Source organism: Hippocampus zosterae, chromosome 11, assembly GCF_025434085.1.
Source record: "Hippocampus zosterae strain Florida chromosome 11, ASM2543408v3, whole genome shotgun sequence".
NCBI classification, from domain to species: Eukaryota; Metazoa; Chordata; class Actinopteri; order Syngnathiformes; family Syngnathidae; genus Hippocampus; species Hippocampus zosterae.
This window is the reverse complement of record NC_067461.1, coordinates 11,235,121-11,261,792: the sequence shown is the minus strand read 5'-3', so window position 1 is coordinate 11,261,792 and position 26,672 is coordinate 11,235,121. Positions and strand designations below refer to the sequence as shown.

Below are 26,672 nucleotides of genomic sequence, written 5' to 3'. Positions count from 1 at the left end.
GGGGACTTTTTAACAGTTAACTATATGTGACCGTGTTTTTATTTCCCACATAGTTTCATTGTTGATGCTTGTCTACTTCTGCACTGTGAAGCTGAGGCGCTAACCAGTCAACCACCGGGCCGCACAAATAGATTCTAACAACTACGATTCATCCAGTGGTGTGCTTAGAGATTGGACAATCAGTATATTTTCTCAAGCACCAAACTTGGAAATGACAAAACCAATCCAGTTGATACAGAGCTTTTTTTACAGTATTTGGAATGGCATACATTACATACAATATATTTCTACTGTGATGGGTTGAAAAAGAAAAATGCAGATACTTGACGTAACAAACTCAGGTAACTCGCATGCAATTAATCTACCGGCACTTGGAAAAATGCATGCAATCACAGCACATCCGATTCCATACACACTATGTTGATGACAGATTTGTGTGGGTGTTTACTCTGCCAAAGCCAACACATTATCTGATGGGTGGCTCTTATTTTTCCTCCATAGCCCCACATATTGAATAATTAAAAGAGAACAGCTTGCTCTCATTTGAGTCCAATACAAGCAATACTTGGAGAGCCGGTCAGACAGGCCTCACCCTGCCCCAGAACGTGAAGGGCCTTCAAGCCTTTGCGCATACCGACTGTGGAGGCTCCAGAGTTTAGACCCAATAGTCGTTTCGCCCAAGTTCTAAGAAAGCTGTTGTGGTCTGAGAGGCAGAAATCACATTGCTTGTTTTAGATTTCATTTGTTTTTAGATCTGTCCAGCCCTCTACTGATGGCTTGAGTCCATTTGGGAATTCAGTCAGGCTTGGAGTTACGCACCTGAACCTTTTCTACCTCCAAGATCAATTTTCTGTTTTCACACTTAATGTCCGAAAATGCTGCCAGGCTAATAAATCAAAGCTTTTTCAGAGGATGAACTATAAAAAAAAAGACTGGAGGGAAAGAGAAATGATGAGGGACATTTGTAGGGCAGACACAAATAAAGCACCAGCCAAACATTCAAATATGTTCTCTGCTTGAGGACAAGTACACACACACACACACACACACACACACACACAACAAAACAGTGTTCTGTGATTTCCACTGTGCGCAATGTGGCCTGGGGCCAAAAAGTGCATGCAGGCATTTGTTCAGTTTTTTTGTTTGTACGTTTGTTTTTTGTTTTTTTAACCCCCCAAACCCCCCATTTAAAGTAGCCCACAAATTAGTTCTGGAAAAATATAGACATTGTAATTTAGAACTTAATGTAATTCAGTAATACTAATTCTGTTAGTACAATGAAATATGGTTGGGCGAAATATAATTTCATGTTCACCTAATAATTGAAGATCACCGGATACCAATTGAATTTTTGATAATGAAGTAATACTGGAGGAACTGCAATGTCTTGCATTTCAACTTGGTCGTCTTTTACTCCAGGGCTTTGATGTAATGTGATCGTGCACACGTGTGTACCAATTCTGGAATGAAAAGTTGAGTTTGCACTTCCCTTGACATGATAAGGCTGACGTGTCACTTCAGAATGAATGTCAAACCCATTAAACATCCACACTTTTGCTTGCAATTTACTCACGGCATTATGGTCATACGTACAAAGATTAAAGAAAGAACAGTTTTTGTGGAGGCAACATGTTGATTTGAAATCTAAAAATATTTAAATGTATTCATGCTAGACGGTGTTATCTCGGTCATTATAATCTTAAAAACATCTGATTTGATGATGACATACAGGTCTTAAGCCCTACAAACTTCAAACACAACAATACAAAAATATTTAAATACGTCCAAGACCAATTGCATTTAAAAGTGGTTTTCAAAGGATCAACCCCATTGAAGATAAATACATTAAAAAAATGTGATTTTCCTTTTTGACAATTATTTCCATTCAACACTTAATGATGTCAAGCACACACACGCACACACACAAAGACACACATACAAATGAACCATTCTATTCAACATTTGCCCTTTAAAAAAATGAAAGTATAATTTGTCTGTGAAATTATCAACAAGATAAATGAGTACAACTGCGACTTTATCCTGTAAAATTTGACATACAGCGTCGTACATGGATTTCACTCAGACTCAGAGTGTGTTTTTCACGTTCAAGAAGCACACTCATGTTTATCCATCAAAAATAATAAAATAAATAAATCAATTGTGGCTCTCTGAATTCACGTCATGTGTAACAATGCAGTTTGGACAAGTGCTGTTGCTGGGCTTCTTCTGCTGCGGGTTGTGTTGCAGTTGTACTGTCTACCATGTACACAGTGTTTTCCAATCACTTTCCAATCATCTAGGTCATAGGTGTCAAACTCAGGTCCTGGAGGGCTGATGTCCTGCACGTTTTCCAAGTCTCCCTGTTGCAACACACCTGATTCAAATGATCAGATCATCAGCAAACTCTGCGGAAGCCTGACATTGAAACCTGTTCATTTGAATCAGGTGTCAATCGCATGTTTTTATTTCAACGATTCAATTTGTGCATGTTTTTTTTTAAAAAGTCAGATTTCAATATCCTGTACATGTGCTGTTCCATGTATCTCATACTGTGTGCATTTTTGCATCCCTTCCAGCAATCATATTCTGTAAAGCAGTGATGTGAGTACATTTTTCAGCACACAGACACACACACACTCACACACAACACACACGCAGACGTACACACACACAAACACGCACACATTTACAGATGTGGACAGTATCTCTCATTAACACCTCCTGTTCACTTTTGATGCCGTGTCAGCAACATGTATCACATTTATTATCACCTAAAAAAAAGACACACACAGTACCAATCACCAATCTGTATGATTTGCAATTTTTAAAAAGCGCACAACACACTAGGGGGCTAAGGGACGTCAATGCAAATGAGGGGTGAAACAGACTTGGATGCTATCCCACATGCTCTGACAGGCATTGATGTTCAAATGAACAACCTTATAGATGTTGAACATGTTCCTGACGTGCAAGTGGAAATGAATGGAAGATGTTTCTTCCAAAGCCATTTAAAAAAACAAAAACCATAAAAAGCCAAAGCTGCATCTGTCGACACCTAAAAAAAAACAATGGATATGTAATTTTTTTTTTCAGGCCCACAATTCAATAGTGTTTACATTCCCTGTGCCAAGTGGCAAAGCAATCTTTCACTGCCTTTTCAAATCTACTTCTTTCACCTCCTTGCTTGGAATTGTCACCTCCGATGAGAGAAGAAAACTGCTATTATTGCACTTCAGTAACTGTTGAGACAACTTCGCAACAGCCAAGCGTTGGACACCGCTGAGATGATGCTTCGCTAAGATGGCCATGAGGAACAAAGAACTTAAATGAGGATCTCATTGCCGTACAGCGTCAAGCACCTGATAAATAACACTGGCAGATCACTGCGTAGGAGTGCTGCAGGGTGCAGACATTCTCATAAAGAAGAGGAGAGAAAAGCAGTTCACGCAACAAGTGCTGTGCAATATCTCATGACAAGTAATCGTATAAAAACTTTGATTTTATAATAAACCCCTCTCTCGTTTGAGTTAATTGAGAAATGTTCACTCGGGATAAATTTAGTGTAGCAACGAAAGAAAAATCTACGAGAATAGTGACACAGTCGATATTGGAGTCACTTAGTAATTCTGGGTTCTTTGGCTTAAAAAAAATACATTTATGGACAAAACACACTGGTGGAAGTGAGTTTTTGTTCTATCATGGAATCCATTTTTGTATCAGCATCTCAAATACAGACCCCCAAATAACAGTTTTGCACATGAAGTAGCTGAAAATGATCCCTTTCTATAAATCTTTGATATTGATTGTGGAGATTTGTTTTTTTTTTTTGCCGTGACTGTGTTGATCACATACTGCCACAGTAGCTTTGTGCCACTTCACTGCACAAACCAAAAGACCATTTTAGAGCAAAGCTGGGATGAGCCATTACTGCTGTCATAATTCAATTAAAAGGCCCTACACGGCACACAAATGCTTTCTTTTATTATTAATTATTTTGGCTGCATTGTACTCTGCATAATAATCTTTCGATCAGAGGTCGCCAACTTTGTTCTACAGGATGCAACTGAATTTCCTGCAAGAAGACTTTTTCCCAACGCACACATGCGTGAATACTATGAAAGCCTTTGCATTGCACTGAACATACTGTCGCTTTTAAAACAAGTACATTTAAGCAATGTCATTTAAGCTCTACGTGCCGCGTCTTCATGAAGGGTAAGCGGAAACCAAAAGCACATATGAGGAATTAGGCACCATTTACAACTCCATTGTATTCATATGGTTAGTATAAAAGACACCGCAGCTGTGTGTCACGTGACCCCTTTCATAGATAAATCAAAGGTTCGGAAAAGTTACTCCTCGTATTTAAATTGCCTAATAATGTCGTCTTTGCAAACAAAGGTGCCTTCATCAAATCAAAGACTAAACTTTTGTTACTGAAATGAAAACAGATTTGCACATGGCAGCCATAACTGATTCAGCACACATTTAGAATGACAGACAGAAGAGCGCAAACCTTAGAGAATAATATAAAAATGATCACACAGCGAAGACATTGTCAAAGCCAGTCCGATTCAAACTTTTAAAAAGTTTCCAAAAAGCATCTATGAAGTTTCAAAAATCTGTATCTAAGGAATAATAGAAATATCATAGCGTCACCGATTAAGCCGTCAACCCACTTTGGTTGTTGGCTTCGAATACACGACAGCGTGCTGACTCGCGTATGACGAGATTGTCTGCTAAAATTTCAACAAACGGAAATGTTGACATGAACTCTCAATGTCATTCAACAAGCCATTCCCATTTCCCATGAGTGCAAGAGTTCATTTATAACAATTTCAATTTGTGAGCTTATTCTAAATACTGTATTGTGTATTTCATAAATAATTCCAGATTGTCTCAGAACAAGTTGAATTAGTCTTTAAAGGTTCTCTTATATTCATAAGAGAAGCCGTGATGTTTTCGAAGCATCATCTTATAAAGTACATAGAATGCAAAGACAAGCTTGCGAATCGCTGTCCTTGAATTGATTCTCTGATGTCACGTGTCACAGCTACGCGCCTCTAAGTTCCAATTGCGCTTCTGGAATTGTAATGTGTATGAGTGTTTTTATTTGTGATATCGCTGGATTAAAAACGTCACTTGGCAATGCCCAACTGGGGGCTTTTATTTTAGAGTAGGTTTTTGGAAGCTGCAACAAGCCATGGTGGCACAATATTGATTTGCCCAATCCAAAAGCAGCTCCTCTGAGCTTGCTGATTTATTTGTCCCATTTTGAGATGAATGTGGTATTTGGGGAGTCCTCCACTTTACAAAAGTGCAGCAGAGAGCATTGAACCATTTCATTTGTCTGATTTGGACCCTGCAACAGATTTTACTTAACGAGTGTTTTGACACAGATGGATCCTTCCATCACACATCAAGGAGAGTCTGGTGTAATTAAATATTGTTTTACTGCAACAACGGCCACATTCGAGTAGTTTGGTCACACACACATATACACACACACACACACACACACACACATATATATATACATATATATATCCATCCATCCATCCATTTTCTGAACCGCTTAATCCTCACTAGGGTCGCGGGGGGGGTGCAGGAGCCTATCCCAGCCGTCTTCGGGCAGTAGGCGGGGGACACCCTGGATCAGTTGCCAGCCAATCGCAGAGCACACAGAGACGAACAACCATTCTCACTCACACTCACACCGAGGGACAATTTAGAGTGTTCAATCAGCCTGCCATGCATATTTTTGGAATGTGGGAGGAAACCGGAGCACCCGGAGAAAACCCACGCAGGCCCGGGGAGAACATGCAAACTCCACACAGGGAGGCCGGAGCTGGAATCGAACCCGGTACCTCTGCACTGTGAAGCCAACGTGCTAACCACTGGACTACCGGGCCGCCCTACATATATATATATATATATACATATATATATATGTATATATATATAAAATGAAGGAAGTGGAGATGAACATTTTTAATTCATGTTTCAGTACAAAATATACCACTGAAATTGCTATATGTTGATACGGAGACACCAGTGAATAAAAAATCTGCAAAAGGCTTTCAAATATGATAAACTGTTCATGGTAAGCGTGAAAAGCAGAAGCATTTGAAAAGGCCTTTGAAAGAAACAAACAAGCACCTAACCTTGGGATGCGAGATTTCAACTAACTATTCATTCCCACTCGGATTTTACAGAGGTCATCATCCCGGTTAAACCCGGAAAACAAAAGTACTCTTTTTCAGACAACCGTACGATATCCAGTCAGCTGAAAGCCAGATTGTGCATCCGATCCAATTTCAACACCGACTGTCCACTCAGCTTTAATATGAGTAATCAATTGCAAATTGTACATTGAGGCATTGTTGAGCCACCATCTCTATTGGTTACTGCAGTCATCTCTCAACAGTGTGTAGGCATGTTCAGTGAAGCAGCGTGCTGCAGGCTATCTGGGGATAGATGCTAAATTGTCTCTTTGCACACAATCGCAGTATGTAATTGTGGTGCAGAACTCTGACAAGTGAGTTTAAAGTCTGCCGTAATATCTGCAGTTTAAAATGCGCCAAATGTGACGGGTGTTTGAGATTGATTTTTAGTGATGGAGAGACGGATTTAAAGAGGCAGACTGCGACACACACATTCAACGTCTGACTGGTTTTAGTCGAGTCAGGCTCTGAATACCGTCTCTTAAACGCAATCACCAATAAAGCTCCCTTGTGTCCAACCAAACTATCAGATTCAATCAGTTACATTCTGCAGCCTTGCAAATACGTTATTGCATTTCAGTTTGGCTTTCTTTTTACAGTTACTACAGTGACTTCCAAATTCTAATGACATCAAAGGGCAGAGAAGATATTGGTCTTTGGTGAGATGTTATAATGCAACAGTTGTGCAAATGTATGGGTTGCATGGAAGTATACTAGTTAATTGCTACTTTATGGTCTTATCAATTTTCCATTCAAGTCATCACTATTTTGTTGCATTGTGCATATGAGGGCCTATCTCACATGCACAATACAACAAAATGGTGAATATGATCTTCAGACACTTGACCAACGTGCTGTTTAACAGCAATATCGACCTCTACTTTGTTGAAGTTTCAAAATAAAATGAACGCAAATAACGATTTTAAGTCACATTTTAACGTCAACTCACCCAAGCATGAAAAAAGAGTGAACCTCTGATAAACAATGAAATGTGCACTCACCATTAACTTTAATGGCGCATTGACGAAAATGGGCGGGAGGGATGAAGCAAGTTGCCTCCCATAAAGATAAACACAGACATACATCCTGTTCTTCTTTTATCATTATTGTTGACTTATAGTAGTTTTAGCCATATTCATCACGGCAAAGACGTGTGTACCACTTTTATTGGTACCATTAGATCTTCGATGTTCAACTGGAAACTAGCTCCATTTATGGTTCTATGGTGATCATCATCACACTCCTATTTGTGCAGTTTGAATATTTTTGTACTCTTATTTACATGTCTGTTTTTATTTACTTATTTTTTTAAATATAAAATTTTAGTTTTTTACAGGACCTGTGAATGCTTTCTCTGCAAAGTAACCCTTCTCCCTCCTTTGAAAGGAGCTGAATAAGCACAAAGTCCACACAAGCATACGGCCAGTTAGCGCAAGCAAATGCCGTCTGTCTCAGTCAGTGATGACTGACATATGATGATGACAAAGCATCATTAGCATTCGTCGTCATCCTTCAAAGAAATCTGGGTAAAGATGACTGAAGCAGAAAAACAAAAGTGGGAGACGCGTGACAGGTTTACATAACTGCTTCTATGCATATTCGCTCATACTGAAAAAAAAATGAAACCAAAGATCAAACAAGGGGGAATAATAATGTATGGAAAAGAACATTTTGCAGTACCTTGATCATGTCCAGTTCCTCACTGTATATAAAAAATAAAAATCTAAAAAATGTATATAAGGTCAACATCCATGCAAGATGAATAAAACCCTCAATGATATACGTATCACATTAAAATGATACAAAATACGACATACATAATATAATACAGAAGGTTATAGATTATATTGATATGTGGGTACTATTTATTTCCAACACATTTTGAATTATGGATTGAGTGTTTTAAATTATACTGGCTAAAGGGATGTTTTTCAATCATGAAAGGAAGGGCTTGTGTAAAGTACAATTTGAGTTCAAATATTATATTTCTTTCATCTTCATTTGCTTGTGTAGCTGTTTTCATTTCTGGTTGTTTTATGTGAGCAGAGTTCTAAAAGTTAAAAGAAGCGCATCAAGAGAAAAAAAAGTAGCGTAAATAATGAATGGCATGCACAAAAGTATGTGCGCGCGCATGCGCACACACACACTTAGAAAGGTTAAAAGTTTACATCAAGACTTAACTTCTGAAATAGTGCCTGGTAAATGTTTTAGCACTCAACTGAAATTTTTGATTTGGCTCTGGTTTCACTCTGAGAATTCTTTGAACCCAATTAGTGACTTGATTAAGATTCAATTAGTGAAATTCCCGTAGACTTTGTTTTTAATGAAAAAGACATGCAACAAGGGAGCACTGTTGAGTGCATAAAAACCTTATCGCTCCTGACTTTTTTAATGAGACTAACAAATACCATGACAACTCATGCAGAAAACGTGTTACTCACTAATTGGAAAGTATAGTAGAAGGTAAACAACAATAAGCCAATCAACTCCAGTTTTTGACAATAAGCAAGTTCAGTACCAGAAAAAGAAAGAAATCCCATATGGTGGATTTGTGCCAGGATGTAGCCTATTGCAGGTAAATAAAGAAAAAAGTACAGTGTGATTTTTGAAAGGCACGCAATGTTCAATCAGATGGTTCTGATGTGATCCTTGTTTCTAAGTCAGTCAGGTTTTGTGAATCAACGCTTCCACTCTCTGCTCTCCCTCCACTTTCCACACCAAAACAAAGAAAACATTTCAAACAGAAGTTGGCAGAAGAGTACTGTGCACTAGACCTTTGTAGCTTAAAATCACCATCCAAATCTGACATAAGGACATAATGTAAAATGAACTTCACAGCTATTAACCATAAGAATAAGAAAACATGTATTCATGTCACAATGGAGAAATTCCCAATTTACAGCAGCAAAGTTATGAAAGGAAGAAAGTAGAAGAACAAAAAGTATAGGAGCTGTTGTAAAGGCAGCCACTCTCATTGCACCATCATGAAGTCAAAATAATACAACACAACACATAAGACACAGTCATTCAATCTGTATCACTTTTCTGTGCACTCCTTATTGTTTGAAACAGTTATAGATGAAAAAGGACAGGATCAAAGTGTCCTTTCACCAGTGGATCAGGGACATCATGCTGAAAATGTGCACACATCTGCTACAAGCTAAGTTTTGAAGGCAAACAAGAAGCTGTAGTTTCCATTCACGAAAAAAGAGATTGGCTCACATCTCCTGACCTATGTAAATCCGCTTCAATTCCAAGCCGCAACTCCCAGTTCCACATATGCATAATGCATGCTGTACAAATCATCTGAGGGTCACCTTACAGTCAATGTAACACAGTTGTTTCTCCGAAAGCTGAATACATTTCTATTCCCTATTGCATTCATTAAAAATACTAAATCAATAGGCCTGTACAAATGTTGCAAACTGGTGCATGTAGTTGCCTGGATCGCAAGCCGGCTACATTTGGTAGTGTGATACTGTAGTTGCTATATTGGCCTCGTGGTAGTAGCGTCAGCATTTGGTTTAGGAGCTTGAAACAGTTCACCATTATTTTGCAGAAAATATATAATCGGTAAATTCTATACCTTGGCAGAGAAAGCTATGAATTTAGTGTAGGGTTAATTAGGGATTAATCTATCCTATCCTCCATCCATCCATCCATCATCTACCGCTTATCCGGGTCCGGGTCGCGGGGGCAACAGCTTTAGCAGGGAAGCCCAGACTTCCCTCTCCCTAGCTACTTCTTCCAGCTCTCCCCGGGGGATCCCGAGTCGTTCCCAGGCAAGCTGGGTGACATAGTCTCTCCAGCTTGTCCTGGGTCTTCCTCGGGGTCTCCTCCCGGTGGGACATGACCGGAACACCTCACCGGGGAGGCGCTCAGGAGGCATCCGAATCAGATGCCCAAGCCACCTCATCTGGCTCCTCTCGATGTGGAGGAGAAGCGGCTCGACTCTGAGCCCCTCCCGGATGACTGAGCTTCTCACCTTATCTCTAAGGGAGAGCCCGGACACCCTGCGGAGAAAACTCATTTCAGCCGCTTGTATCCGGGATCTCGTTCTTTCGGTCATGACCCATAGCTCGTGACCATAGGTGAGGGTTGGGACGTAGATCGACCGGTAAATTGAGAGCTTCGCCCTTTGGCTCAGCTCCTTCTTCACCACGACAGACCGATACAACGTCCGCATCACAGCAGACGCTGCACCGATCCGCCTGTCGATCTCCCGCTCCCTCCTACCCCCACTCGTGAACAAGACCCCAAGATACTTGAACTCCTCCACTTGGGGTAAGATCTCCTCCCCGACCCGGAGGGGGCACTCCACCCTTTTCCGACTGAGGACCATGGTTTCAGATTTGGAGGTGCTGATTTTCATCCCAACGGCTTCACACTCGGCTGCGAAACGCTCCAGTGAGAGTTGGAGAGCCCCGTTTGAAGGAGCCAACATCACCACATCATCTGCAAAAAGCAGGGATGTAATACTGAGGCCCCCAAAACGGACCCCCTCAACGCTTCGGCTGCGCCTAGAAATTCTGTCCATAAAGGTTATGAACAGAATCGGCGACAAAGGGCAGCCTTGGCGGAGTCCTACCCCCACTGGAAACGATTCCGACTTACTGCCGGCAATGCGAACCAAACTCTGACATCGGTGGTATAGTGACCGAACAGCCCGTATCAGGGGGTTCGGTACCCCATACCCACGAAGCACCCCCCACAGAACTCCCCGAGGGACACGGTCAAACGCCTGCTCCAAGTCCACAAAACACATGTAGACTGGTTGGGCGAATTCCCACATACCCTCAAGGACCCTGCTAAGGGTGTAGAGCTGGTCCACTGTTCCACGGCCGGGACGAAAACCACACTGCTCCTCCTCAATCTGAGGCTCGACTTCCTGACGGACCCTCCTCTCCAGCACCCCTGAATAGACCTTACCAGGGAGGCTGAGGAGTGTGATCCCTCTGTAGTTGGAACACACCCTCCGGTCCCCCTTTTTAAAAAGAGGGACTACTACCCCGGTCTGCCAATCCAGAGGCACTCTCCCTGTTGACCACGCGATGTTGCAGAGGCGTGTCAACCAGGACAGCCCCACAACATCCAGAGCCTTGAGGAACTCCGGGCGGATCTCATCCACCCCCGGGGCCTTGCCACCGAGGAGCTTTTTAACCACATCGGTGACTTCAACCACAGAGATAGGAGAGCCCATTGACGGACCGGCATCTTCCCCCACCATCGGAGCCTACTCACCACCAGGTGGTGATCAGTTGACAGCTCCGCCCCTCTCTTCACACGAGTGTCCAGAACATGCGGCCGCAAATCCGATGATACAACTACAAAGTCGATCATCGAACTGCGGCCTAGGGTGTCCTGGTGCCAAGTGCACATATGGACACCCTTATGTTTGAACAAGGTGTTCGTTATGGACAATCCGTGACGAGCACAGAAGTCCAATAACAAAACACCACTCGGGTTTTGATCGGGGGGGCCGTTCCTCCCAATCACGCCCCTCCAGGTCTCACTGTCATTGCCCACGTGAGCATTGAAGTCCCCCAGTAGAACAAGGGAGTCCCCAGCAGGAGTACTCTCCAGCACACCCTCCAAGGACTCCAAAAAGGGTGGGTATGCTGAGCTGCTGTTTGGTGCATATGCACAAACAACAGTCAGGACCCGTCCACCCACCCGAAGGCGGAGGGAGGCAACCCTCTCGTCTACCGGTGTGAACCCCAATGTACAGGCACTGAGCCGGGGGGCAATGAGTATGCCCACACCTGCTCTGCGCCTCTCACCGTGAGCAACTCCAGAGTGGAAGAGAGTCCAACCCCTCTCGAGAGAACTGGTACCAGAACCCAGGCTGTGTGTGGAGGCAAGTCCGACTATATCCAGTCGGAAATTCTCTGCCTCACATACCAGCTCGGGCTCCTTCCCTGCCAGAGAGGTGACATTCCATGTCCCAAGAGCTAGCTTCTGCAGCCGAGGATCGGACCGCCATGGTCGCCGCCTTTGGCTGCCGCCCAGCTCACATTGCACCCGACCCCTTTGGCCCCTCTCATGGGTGGTGAGCCCATGGGAAGGGGGACCCACGTTGCCTCTTCGGGCTGTGCCCGGCCGGGCCCCATGGGTGTAAGCCCGGCCACCAGGCGCCTGCCAACGAGCCCCACCTCCAGGCCTGGCTCCAGAGGGGGGCCCCGGTGACCCGCGTCCGGGCAAGGGAAACTGAGATCCATTAATTTTACTCATCATAAGGGGTCTTTTGAGCCGTGCTTTGTCTGGCCCCTCACCTAGAACCTGTTTGCCATGGGTGACCCTGCCAGGGGCATAAAGCCCCAGACAACTTAGCTTCTAGGATCATTGGGACACACAAACCCCTCCACCACGGTAAGGCGACGACTCACGGAGGGGTATCCTATCCTATCCTATTAAAACAAGAAAATAATATCAAGTGGAAACTCGAGCTATGAATGGCCCGTCTTCTAAGTCAGGCTCAAGCAATATGTTTTTTTTCTGGCTATTCCAAAAACTTGCCTGTGAGTTTTACTGGCTGTTAAATTGCCCGTCGACGTGAATGTGACTGTATGAATGTATTTGTCTATTTATGCCATGTGATTGGCTGGTTACCATTCCAGGGAATGATCCGTGCCTTGCTCAAATCCAATTGGAATAGTCACCAACGATGGATGGATGGCTTGACAACCTTTGCATAAATGATTCTGTGTGTGTACAAAAAAACCCAAAAACAAAACAATGAATCTAAAACACTGGCTGCCTTTCTGCATGTTAATGGCCCATTGCCAAAAGACCATTGTGTATGTTGAGATTTCGTTAGAAACAACACACACATGAAGGCAGCATCTACATATTACGGCCATCCATAATGTTAAGACACTTGCCATCACGACTGAAGAGGTGCCAGTGAGCGTGGTTGCAGAAGCCCCTTGAGAAAGGATTGGATTTCTCCTCCACTTCCCCACATAGTCTTTGAGTGACAGACTCATTTGCCAGGGTTTGTGGGTGGATGTTTATGCAAATTCCTCTTTACTGTGGGTAGAAATAGCCATCCAGTGACAGGCCAAAACCAACTGAGTTGAAATGAAGGAGCATGCAACTAAGAGGCTGAAAGCGGTACACCATTTGCATTAACATCTACAAGCACCAGAGGAGAGAAAAATAACATATTATTCCACTTAAGCAAACGAGGTATGAATATGATTTTTTCTTCTTCTTTAAAAAGAAATCTGATAACAAATCCTCATGACATCCAACAGTGTTAATCTACATGAAGAACTTTGCTCTGCTTCCTTGCAGAATTCAAGGCAAAGCTGTAACATGCTCTTGTGAAGATTATGAATGTGTGAAGCCCATTCGAAAGGAGTTTGCATTGCAGCAATTCATTTCTTTTATTACAATTGCTGAATTTTTGATTTGGTGCTGTTGCTCTGCTGCCTACCTGAAGATATCAAACCTTTACTCCTTATTTCTTCCTGCGGACTTGATTTGAAACAAGTTCAATCTGTTCCCTCTATTGTGGTGGAGCAAGCTGCTGCAATATTTTCTTTCAGTGTATTATGCACATGATGCAAAATAAACAAATTCAATTTGTATAATAAGAGGATAAGACAGCTGTCTTCATTTACAGAGACGCATTACTTTTGTTTGTATTCATATAGAAGCCTTTTTGAAGTCCGAGGAAGCAATGACGGCTTCCTTTGATTCATGTAGTCCACTTTAACTCATAAATTGCAAAATAGAGCCTGAACACTGTGATGTCGGAGCAAGATGTGCAATTACAAATGCAAATGGCATTATAGCTTTGTGGCCATGGAACACTGCAGAAGAAAACAAGGTCTTTTGAGTGAGCTTCAGTCAGCAGCATATGTCTGTTTTTCGAAGAGATTTTCTTGTCCATTAGTCACCACACAAAAGATTTTGCTTGAGTGTAACACGGCTTCATAAAATACATTGCAGCCATTGACAAAGATGATGACAGTCGAACCCCACCCCACACACGCAAGGGACAGGGAATGGGCCGGCATGTAAATAGGCTTAATCCACATATAATTGATGGACATTAAAATCCGTTGGGGGCGGGGAGGAAGAAAGAAAATCCATACCCAAAAATTGGTAAAAAACACACGCAAAAAAACACTGATAAACATTCATGACAAGTAGTCCTCAAACTATGAATGGTTGACATTCATAGTTAGTAACAAATACTGACATAAAATGCCATATTGTGTGCACCGGTTCATATTTTTAAGTGTGCGCCACATTATACATCATTGCAATACCGTAGTTTCCCTCACTCACATGCCCAGTTTCTTCGACAGTTGTTGTCTCTGTGAGCAGATCAGCGTGTAGCAGCATATTGGATAATTTACAAGTTTCTGTGCAAATAAATTTCAGTTTAACTCCTTGACGCCGATTGTGGCAAATTTGCATGAGACTCCTTCTGCTCCAAAAGAAGTCAAGACTAGTGACTTTATCCCTCCACCCAAGCTGTAAAACAAGGATATTGTACTATTGATACAACAATGATTTAGCATAGGCATTTTTTTTTTCACCCACAAAAAACATTTTCAAAACAATTAGCCTCGGTTACCCTGACTTAAAAGGCAACGGATGCAAATAAGGAGTAATTTTGTATAAAGGACGTGCCAGGCCAGCATTTGAAAACATTATTTCTGTGTCATATGTTTTAGCGTATGTCAGTAATGCATTATTGCAAGTTACAGTAAATGTATGCTTGGCGGATAAGACTCAAATGGAACTACCGCTAATCGGCAGCAGCACCACTTGGACCAACAACATCGACCAACCCAACTTCCTGGAACTGTCTTTTAAAAGTGTAGTTGAAAAACAATCAACGGATTCATTTGTCTTTATTACTTGACAGCACAAGTCCGAATAAGAACAGTAAGACCATCCGAACAACATGAGTAACCTTCATCATGGTGTACATTCAGATGTTATTGCGTAACATAGGATACAGTTGTTGACGGTTGACCTTCAATGAGTTGAAAACGCTTCAAACTAGTTTAGGCAAATGGCCAAAATGGTACATTAGAATGCGTTTTCAGGTGCTTGTGGAATGAATCTTAAAGTCATAAGCGGCTCTCTCGAGGACATCGTGTGGCTGCTCCATCTTATCGACCTCATTATTTGAGACTTTGGTCTGATTCTTCATGTAATATGACATTATAATAGGCCATGTAACTGCTGAGACTCATAAATTATATGAATAATGGAAAGGTAAGTCGTACAGTCCTTTCCATGAAAACAGATTAGCCAATGGCTGATGTGCTTCATATATTTCTCCATCCCCAAACGAATATAAATACTTGCATCAAGGGATGTCGCTACACCAGGGTGAGGGGCAACTGTTTTGCTGATCATGTGCATTTGGCTGTCTTGAATTCTAATCCATCCATCCATGATTTAAACAGCTTATCCTGATGAGGGTCGTGGGCGTGCTGGGGCCTATCCCAGCTGTCTTTGGGCAGAAGGCGCGGTACACCCTGAACTGGTTAGCAGCCAACTGCAGGGAACGCATAGGCGAGCAACCATTTGCTCTCACACTCACACCTAGGTACATTTTCGAGTGTTCCATTAACCTGCCAGGCATATTTGTGGTATGTGGGAAGAAACCATAAGACCCCGAGAAAACCCACACAGGCACAGGGAGAACATGCAAAAGCTACACAGAGCCAAAATCAAACCCAGCACCTCTGCACGGTGAGGCAGACGCGCTAACCAGTCGATCACTGTCTCGCTGAGTTCTTCCAGTGTAGTATATTTCCTTCAAGCTGTCTTAAACGCTGTTGACACTTTGACCACCATCTTGTTGGCAGTTGCGCTATGACAACACTGCTCTTTCATTTGCTCAGAGACAGTTGGCAGCACACAGTCGGATAGCAGGTAGTTATCACTCTGACTCCCAGTTGGGGCGCCGCTGAAGAACATCCTCCGGACTGAGATCACAAATCTATCGCAAAATTTGAACAACAGTTTGCACAACTGATCGTCATCCACCAGTCCGATCACGTCATTGAAACAGCAATGGTAATACAACGGAATTCAGTACCTTGCCATTGAATGAATGTGTTATTTTGTTGTTGTTTCAACAGCCTTTTTTTTAATCACCCACTTCTGTAATCTAACTTTGCATTGATAAAGGTACAATATTCAACATTACTCAAATAACCAAACAAATGTAAACATGTTCTAGACATAAATAGCATCACTATAATCTCCCAGAGTGACTGTTCAGCACAGGTATTACCTACAATATTACACAGTAGTTGGCCCTTCTATTAGGTACACTTGCTAATACCGGAGCTGTGGTTCAAATATTTTCCATCCATCCATTATCTGAATCGCTTCATCCTCATGAGGGGCGTGGGCATGCTGGAGTCTATCCCACCTGTCTTTGGATGGCAGGCGTATACACTGTGAACTGGTTGTGAACTGTGTGTGCGTGTGTATAAGGTTGGTATGAGTGTCGATTTTATTTCATGAAACCGTGACTGTGGATGGTATGATAAACAATGACTTCTCTGCCATGTTGTTTGTTTGCTATGGTGTAAGAGCAATGGTCGTGATTGCTCTTGACCTTAAGAATTGAATGTTCTTTGTACGTGACAGATGCTTTTATAGTTTACATTTATATCAATTGTGCATTTTTTATATATGTAGTTAAGAGAAAGAATTTGTAGCAGAGTCACAGGGGCCATGGAATTGATGTGAAAAGGGTGGAAAAAACACAATGATCAAAACTTTCCCATTTTTATTGCTGCAGTTGTACAAAGTACTTTGCATTGATCTAGAGCTGCACTACATCACACGAAGAGGTGTTTACAATTCTTCACTGAATAAAAGTGAGAAATTGCTCTTGAATATGCCCGCAGCTTCTGTATGTCTACCTAACGTTGCGGGTCCAATTATTGCACACAAAAAGATGTCATAGGTTGTCACATTGGTTTTCACAGAGCTACAGTCAATTGGACTTACTGAAGCTGACCGTGCCTTTTACTAACAACTTTCTTTCCATGTCAGCAGAATGGCCTGCAAAGGTTGAGAGGAAGAAACACTGAGCTCACTGCTATAAAAGTCGGGTACAGAACGCGCTTATGAAGGCATACCATGGGAAATGTTATTATCGTTGGGTGGAATTTTCAAAGCAATTGTAACAGAAAGCAATTCATTCTATATCTTACATAGAGTAAACCGAATGGTTTCAGGGCTGTCTAGCTGAAGCCTCTCCTTCACTGAATTGGAACTAAAATGGCCTCCAAGTGTACGGAACAATGGGGGTGAGAATAATGCAGTGTGACTACTGAGTGACTTGACTGAGATCCAAAGTGAATAAAAGGCCGCTTTATGTGAGGCAGCGGGGCTGAGCTGCGGCGGCACTCACGACTGCGGCGGGTGACGGCGCACTGGAGAGCCATGCACCACGTTTCGTTCCCCGATAAAATCTCGTTGCCATCTTCTGCGTGGTCGCAAAGCAGAATGTTCAAATGAAGTAAATGGAAGTGTACAACCTGAAATCTGCTCAGTATCACATTTAGAAATGCAGAGCTCTTCCTCCGGAATGCTTATTTCGCTATCATTCCAGCCAAACAAGGCTATGAAATTCATGTTTTAGGTACATTGCATGTTGCCTTTAGGGGCCATGCCATTCTTCCTCAAGAGGGAAAGAGGATTAGGACTCATATTTGTGTTTGTAATCTAATTCTCGGACTAATACAGGATTTGGAGGCCCCCTTTGTGGACTCATTAAATATTCATTTGAATATCTTTCGTACTTTTGAGACTTAACTCATGGCACTCCCAAGAATTTTCAAGCAAATGAAACACTTTGTCATCTTTTTCATCACGCAGGGGCAACATGCAAACTCTACACAAAGGGCTGAACCAAGATTTGAACCCATAACCTCTCCACTGAAAGGCAGACTCACGCCCACATACTTACAGACACCATCTCAAATGGAACTCTTAATATTTAGTTCAACACATTCCATTTCCCGTAAAAAATCTCAAGCAAAATCAAATTGGATGAAACTCGGACAGTCAAGGCCAATGCGATACGTCACAAGCACAACATGACTACTTGAAGCTTCATTAACAGTCTCATTGGACGACAAACAAGAATAGACTTCCCAGCCCAAAAGCAATGAGACATATCGACCCCGATCCTCCAATGACAGCAAAACAACGCAAATAATGAGACAGCCGACCATAGCCAAGGGGAAAAAGAGTCGGTAGGGATCAACCAAATGAGGGGGTACCTCATGAAGCCGGGAGCAGGTTGTGAAAGATATCACAGTGTTCAAAGGGAATTAAAGGATTTTAAGCTTTTATCCTGTACATGAATAGTAAACACCAGCATCCGCAAAGCATGTGTCAGGAGTGCCTGTTTTCTTGAGAATTGGTGGGATTCTGTGCAAAAAGGAATACGGTGTATTATCAGTAACAATTGGGGGTAAATTTTTAGTTGTGCACAATCAGCTCCATTGTCAGTGAAAAACAACGCTTTTGAGTACAATTGCCTTCTAAATGGCTGTAAGAAAATAAAAATGTCTGTTTGCTCCCCACTGTTTAGACCAAAAGTCACACTTCTCTAAAAGCAGGTTGGGCATGACATCCAGACATCACGACGCTAACAAACACACACGTTAGTTCACCAATGGGCAAGGAGGAGTTGTCATGCTGTTGCATGTGTTGCGGGTAGACGGGACACACATACCCATGCACACATATTTACACACAAGGGAAATGGGAGAGAATTAAATCACAGTGTCAGTGCAGCACTGGGCCACCCGATTTTACAACTTTTATGCATGACATAGTGACAGCCACAAAAATAAAGCAGCATAAATGAGTCAGTAGCCCTGTTTAGGGTTCCCATTGTGTTGGTTTGGCACAGCATCAACGAGTGAGGTCTGTCTTTTATCTGTCTGATCACCTCAAATATGTACAAGCTTTAACCTTGAAAACGATCTACACGCTGTGTTTGCATGTGCAACACGAGTGGGGCCAATGCCGCAGCCTGTGTGACATGGACAACCTCCAGGCCGCCTTTTGCTAGGCTCAAACTCACTCCTCCGCAACAGGAAGTTGAGAAGATCAAAGACGAGCGATTGTATTAAATACAGCCCTTGTTGACTATTTGTAATGCTTTATTCTTCGTCAGGAACACCCACTCTGCCCGTGTGACGCCAGTAGGGGAGACAGTGCTCTTTTAAAACCCAGTGTGTTGATCTCCCCCGTTATCCAGATGAAAACGGATTTATTCAAACCTCCCATCAACGAACACTATAAATAGATGCTAGTGGAAAATCTTCATTGGGGTGGGGGTGGCGTTGGGGGGGGGGGGATAAGCTTTGCTCTTAAGCTGATATTAACATGCTGAAAAATGTCAAATGTTATTCTGGAAAAGAGAATTCTCTCTGCATCGTTGTCATTTTGAATTGATCAGCGGGTGAGCTAAATGATAATTGGTAAAGCGATAATGCTACTTATCTGAAGAAGAGGTGTGTGTAATTGCTTTTTAACTTTTTTGGGGGGGGGGACTAAAAATTCACTATAGGTGTGAAGTCTTGACTTTTAAGCAACTGTGGTCAACAAGCTCACCAAAGTGAACTTTGTGGTAAATACGAGTTTTCCGTGATACGAGCTGTGGTTGGGATGTTTTTTTTTTCTTGACTTGCGAGCAATGACTCGAGTTATGAGACAGCTGCAAGCTCTCTACACCTTCAGTGAAGATGGAATATTTAACTCTTGCCGTCACGCTGTTGACGTGACATGCCATCAACTCCTGACATGGACTCCTAATAAAAAATGCTGTTGATGTTAATTGCCAACATTTATTGTTTTATTTTTTTTTTTTTTAGTGAGCAGAGAAAAGTCTTGGCCAAATGTGGTTTGATAATCAAGCCATAAAAAGTAAACAAAAAAAAACAACAACATAAAATTTTTTGGATGAGATCACCACGTGTCACAACAATGTGTAAGCTCCTTAAACAGAGCGGACTCTTGGAAATGAAACCATTACACACTGCTTGAGTGAGTTTTATCATGTTAAGTCGACTACAAAAGAGTGTCATCAAAGAAAGAAAAGACGAATAAGATTATTAATATGTAAAAGTAGAAAAAATGATGTAATGCATGTATATTTACACACACACACGCACACACACGGCTTAATACTACTATTACTAATACATGTGCAAGTAGTTTGTAAATGTCAAATGTAAAACTGTTACATTTGTGATTCACTGCAAATACTTTGCAATAGTTTGCTATACAAAGCACAACATGGGTGAGTTTGGTGAGCTAAACCTTTTACTGCTCATTATTAAAACAATGCTACAGTGTAGAAACAAACATTTGGGGGATGAAAGATGAAAATAATCTTTCATTTGGTAGTTTCCGTCAGAATACTTGACATTGTGTGGCACTCAAGAGGTTCTCTTTCTGAAAATGGCTGGCGATGAAAAAGTTGAGGTGGAACCTCTTCGTGGAACACTAATAAATAGATTTACAAGCACATTCGCTGAACATATATCTCTCTGGTCCATAAACTTTGCTTCTGACATCTACACGGAACACTCACTCGTGCTGTCTCTCATGCAGCGTAAATGTCATTTGCTCAGTGCAACACCCATTTCAGCAATATTGTTTTTTTTTCTTTCTACAAATTAGCTCGCCTTACTACTCCCAAGTGAGTGAAATGAAAAATTATGCTATTAAGAAACCCTGGAAAGTGTGTATAGTGTCTGCTGAGCTCTCGCTGTTTAGGTAAGCTTTACTGCTACCAAAGCCGTACAGGGGAGTAGTTTAAGAGTGACATAGGGACATGACATTTCAAAGCATAACACATGGAGGTACTACAGTGTGCGTGTGACTTGGAATAATTACCCTTCATACAACCTGTTCCTTTCTATACATTATCCTTCATTATGTTTCCATTTACATTTTACACTACTGTTCTATTTGTCTATGCTCCAAAAACATGGCACTGGGCAGTGTTTATTTTTTGGGGTGGGCGGGCTATGATAGATTAAAGTGTTTTAACGTTTGAAGTCATGTTAATGGGGAAAGTCGATTTTAGTTTCAAGTGAACTGAGTAAATTCTCATAAATGAAGGCACCACCATACTGTATATATGTGGTACCAAAATTACTGCTCAGCATGGCTGTCAAAGGCAGTGACGGAGTACCCAAAAGGTAGAGCTAGACACAGAGCTTTGTGTTGATTGGTCAGAGGCATTATGCATATCATCAGCAATTCGGCCTTTATGCTTTTAAACCATAATGAGGTAAACCAAACAGAATTTTACCACCTGGTGAAAATGTGGCTTAAAGTAGAGACTAGAGTGATCCAAGGTTGTCATAGCAATGACAGGGCCACTAGTCTTCTTATTACAAGCTGACGTGCAAACTAAATGATGTTGAAGTGTCCAGCAGCAGCAGCAGCAGCAGCCACCCAGCAACTCAAACTATCGCAAAAAAGCATATTCTTCTTTCCATTGTGATCTCCAGGGAGTGATTACTGCAACCATTACTTCATTCACACAAGGGAATACTGATGTTCCATAACGTTTGCTCCCTCATTATTTCCCCCACAAATCAAAAGGTTCATTGATGACTTTGGTGAAGAAGGCCACTGCTTTGTGAGTTATCGTCAAACGTAACACGCAACACTACCTGTTCAATGCCAATCAGCAATGTGTCAAAGCGGCCCCCATAATGAAGCTCCGCGGTCTGTCACGACCTTATCAGAAGCATTTGCTGTTAAAAGCCAATGTTATAACATGTTGCATTGCTCTATGCCAGCACGACGGTAAAACCACGTCAACCTTTACACTCTAATCATTTTCATTCCACTCCAGACCATGAATTACTGTTGAAGCTAAACAGCAAATTTTGCATCGTGTGTCCACCCAATTAATGATGCGAATGGCCTAAAACCCGACCTTTGACAAGAAAATATACCCCTCCCCACCATGCACCCACGAGAACATTGGAACCTCTGAGGCCAAAGACATTCGGTTGTATTGGAAACCAATGTATTCCTTTTGATTGTTTTTGTATGTTTGTTTTAATAAGTACAATTGAACTAGCATTTTACATTCAAAAACGCAAAACACTGAACTTACATTTAGGGCTCTATTTTCCTAGACGTGCATCTGCGCAGTAGTCCAAATGCCAAATCCTCTTTTTTTTTTTTTTTTGTATCAGCCCAAGGCTCATTGTGCATGTTTGCCAATTTGGTCTCCGTCAAACTGGGCGGCCCAGCGCAGCAGAAGGGCTATCTTGAAAATGCACTTGGCCGGGTTACAATTTGGCAGCAGAAAGTCGATCTAAATCTCATGCCTGCTCAGAACACGTCCTAGCACCAGCACAGAATAGACAGCTGATCGAACGCGAACTGTTTCATTCATAAATATGTGAACATCAAAACACGAGTGTAAAAGAAGTTAACCACTAAAATGTGATCCACTCCGATGTAAGTTTAAAAACAATTGACGAGTCTTCACTGTTCAGATCATATCTTTATCAACAGCCCTTGTTGAAGCATTTGTCATAAATATCACAGAAAGATTAAAGATAAATCTAAGTATGTCGCTGAATCGTTTGACGCTCATTGAATTCTGGGGAAGAAACAAACATGATATGCTCGCATCATGTTTGACGTCATGTGTGATGGTTTCCATCTTTTTTTTTTTTTTTTTTGATATAGCATTGTGAAAAATCCAATTACGCACGGACAGAATTAATCATTTGATAGCTGACAACTGAAATGTTTAAGGAAGAAATTATTCCCCCAATTTTTGGCTATTCAACTCCAGAGGCTCCAGTGTAATATTTTAACACCCAACTCCAAACTTGGTTGTCCAATTAGCGGGGCAGCAACCATCTAATTAAAGCTCTAGTCTATGTGTGCTCTTTGTTTCATGGGCCATCACGCTTGAGACATGCAGTGGGGAAAGGGCAGAAGAAGGGAGTGATCGGCGTGCACATTAAATGATCTACTCATAAACAGAGCTCCATCAGTGTGCGAGCACAGACGGAAGACACGGCGGCATACTCACCTTCTTTAGGAGGTCGCTTCACTTCGGAACTCAGATTGCAGACCTGGCCTGCGTGCAGCTGGGGCGACAAGCAGCCCTCCGTTTGGGCGTTGAGCGGTAAAACCACATTGTTGAGCATGAGCATGCTCTCAGATTCTCCATCTCCTAAATGTTGGGGACACGTGCATTTTGTGTAGACGATGCCGCACGTTTCCACCGTGCCCTTCTCTAATTTCAGGCAGTTTTCCAGCCATGTACAAAGCACTTGACACCCAAACTGGCTGGGGCTCGCCTTATTCAACACCAGGAATTCCACAATGGACTTCTCCTCTTCTTCCAGCTTCTGTGGTGTCAATCCATTTGAATCAGAGGGGAAAACTCTCCGCAGCTGAACAAAATTTTTGTCGTAGAGCAAAAATACATAAATATTCTTGGAATCACACAGGTACACTATTGACTCGTTCACCTTGAGCAAGGCGTTAATCTTTTCGTGAGAGTAGTGATCAAACTGATAGGCGAGGAGAGAATACTCAGAGCAGCTCAGGTCTTGTTTGTATAGCTTCAGGTAGATGCTGTATTTGGTCGGGTCTGGGTTCTCCAGTGTCCACGTACAGTTTGTGTAGTTCTTAGGGAACATTTCAGTCACAGAGTAGGATCCATAGATGACCCCCTTGACCAGAGTGGAACACCAATAATCTTGGGCACCAGTTAATCCAAACATAACCAGAAGATAGGTGGAAAATATATAAATCAACAGGTTTCGAACAGCCTTCATCCTATGTCATTTGGCCTGCAAGGAAAGATGAGGAGAATTACACAGTGAGCAATACGGATGATCGATGAAGTCACGGGATTCGTGTGTTTCCCCATCATGAAAATGGCAAGACAAAACCCACCACATCAATCGCAGGTGCCTGTCTTTTGCACCCTATCTTGCCACGCTTCACTACTGTACTTTGTGCAAACATTGCCACCTTGTGGTTACTCTGGACTTTATTCATTTTTTTTTCTACCATGCGTGTATGTTTGTGTGTTGGGGTGACACGGTTAAGACATTGAGACGTTGCTAAATGGGTCGTGCTGTGAAAGAAAAGAAATGGGATCATCCTCAAGCTTTTTTGTTTTTGGGTTAAAGTTGTTTGCCATCCAAAGGCTCCGTCACTCCAACGCGTGTGCGTGTGTGTTTATGCAGGTTGCCTGATTTAAGGCTTCAACACAAATTACTTGCATGAACATTTTCATGCCAAGAAAGCAAATTTGCGGAATAAAAATGTTCCTCTCTGAGGCATTTTTGTTTGTTTTGGTGTGCTTGTGTGTGAGAGTTTGACTGAGAGTGCGCGCGCGACGCGCACGGGGCGTGTGGACGAGAAGTGGATAGTGTGTGTGCGTGCGAATGTGTGCGAGTGCGTGTTTTTGTGTGTGTTTGCGTTGGGGGGGGGGGGGCAATGCCATGTCCTGATTGCTTTAATCCTGCAGGCAATGCAGCTGCGAGCGAGTTCGTGCGCGCGCGTGGGTGCGCGTGCTCGTCCATGCGACTGTGGAAGTGGGGAGGCGATGGACTCGCTTGGTTTACACACTCTCTCTCTCTCACACACACAGGCACGCACGCAAACACACACACACACACACGCACACGCACACGCGACCAATTTGACCAGAATGGGAAATGGAATGGGCCCCCCCCCCCACACCCCCACCCCATACACCTTTATTTGTCGTGCAATGGGTTGCAAGGGTGTGAACTCAAAATCCACGCGAATCCACATCCTTTTGCAAGATTCATGTGCAGGGGCGTCAAGGGGGAATCAATATTCCGGGCGAAAAGGAGAAATGGGTCGTCAAGAGAGACACGCTCGGTTTTATTGCCGAGGCTTCTAAAAAGCAATCATCTCTCTGGAAGCAATGTGAATGGAGACGCGGTGCCACTTTAAAGCGGGGTTTGCCTCTTAAAAGACAGATCATTGCTTTAAATAAACATATCTGTTCATCTGCGTGCATGCGTGAGAAGGGCTACGCAGCGCGCGCGCACACACACACATACACAAATTCGTCAAGATTATTTCAATGCAAAAACTTTAACTGACAACAGCCACACATATTCGTGCAGATAATAAGAATGAAAGATCTTACCTTACACCGCGAAAGCTATGGCTATTTTCCCAACATACTTGACAACATCCTTTTATAAATCAAGTCTGTAGCCCTCGAGTGAATCCATACTCCGACACACGCACACACACACTCGCGCACACACACACGCGCACAAGTCCGGCGCAACAAGATGCTTCAGTGGATGGGGGGGGGAAAAAAGAATCAAATCAAATAAAATGCGTTACACTCCGCTTTCCCCGCTCGTATCCACGGTCCTCCTCCTCATCATCCGCATGGGCTTTCCCATCCAAACTCAAATAGAACCAAGCGACAGTCACAGAATTTAAGAGACTAAGAGGAAGAAAAAAATAAGAGCATTTTCTTTTACAATAACATCACGGGTTTATTTGGCATCTCTATTCCATTTCCAAGCAAATCGTCAAGCGGCATCCTCTCGTCACGTCGAGAAAAGAGAGAGGAGAGAAAAGATCCGTCTAGAGTGGGTGGATGGGAGATGTTTTAGGGGGCCAGTCAGGACGCAAAAAGACGCTTTGCTGGCTGCTTGCAGAGCTCCGGGAGCGGGCTGCAATAACACGTCACACTCTCAGCACCATACACACGTACGTTCACTTCTTACTGCGTCTGGCACCAGCTCCCACTTTCTTCTCTGCCCTCCTCCTAGTCCTCCTCATCCCCCACCTCCGTTTTCGCCCCCCCCCCCCCCCCTCACACACACACACGCACACTTAATTCCAATCAAAAGGGGTTCCCCCCTGTACCGGACCCTTCTCACTTATGCTCAGCCAACGTTTGCAGCATGCGGCATCCTTCAAGGATGGAATATTGGGCTTTTTGTTAGATTTTTTTATGTACAGTATACTCGTGTGGATAAGATTAACCGTGATTACCAAAATAAAATCTGCACCCTCTGTCACTGGGACCTGAAAGCTCGCTGGTGTCGTCGGACTGTTTTTTCCCTCCAGAAGATCTTTGGGTTGGCATTGATTTTTCTTATGAATCCGCTCTGGGACAAACTATACAGACTACATCCTCTGGATTTACTTATTTAGACAGAGAAAGTGTTTGCATTACTTTTATTTTGAACCTTGTTGTGTTGAACACAGGAATTGATATCAGCATGGGCCAAATGTCTTTTCCGTTGTTAATTTTCTTTTTTTGTCCTAAGTTTGATGAAACAGCAATTTCCCAAGTTCCCCACCAGGTAGAGCAACAACTCTTCCATTAACTTGCATGTTACATTTGTGAGGAAATGTATATGATCGTTACACAGT

General features: G+C 42.6%; 1 protein-coding gene across 10 annotated transcripts in view; it reads right to left on the bottom strand.

The window, feature by feature from the left end:
* Positions 1–26,078, bottom strand: part of adgrb3 (adhesion G protein-coupled receptor B3) — a 125,918-nt gene extending 99,840 nt beyond the window's left edge. For 5 of the 10 annotated variants that reach the window (XM_052080560.1, XM_052080558.1, XM_052080561.1 and 2 more), the window contains exons 1-2: positions 25,420–26,075; positions 23,311–24,079 (exon numbers count right to left, since the gene is read on the bottom strand). In XM_052080560.1, coding sequence (XP_051936520.1) covers positions 23,311–24,064 — 754 coding nt within the window. In that variant the 5' untranslated portion in view covers positions 24,065–24,079; positions 25,420–26,075. Of the gene's footprint in view, positions 1–23,310; positions 24,080–25,419 lie in introns of all 10 variants that reach the window. The other 5 variants (XM_052080557.1, XM_052080559.1, XM_052080563.1 and 2 more) reach the window with 3 other exon arrangements.
* Positions 26,079–26,672: the final 594 nt, after the last annotated feature.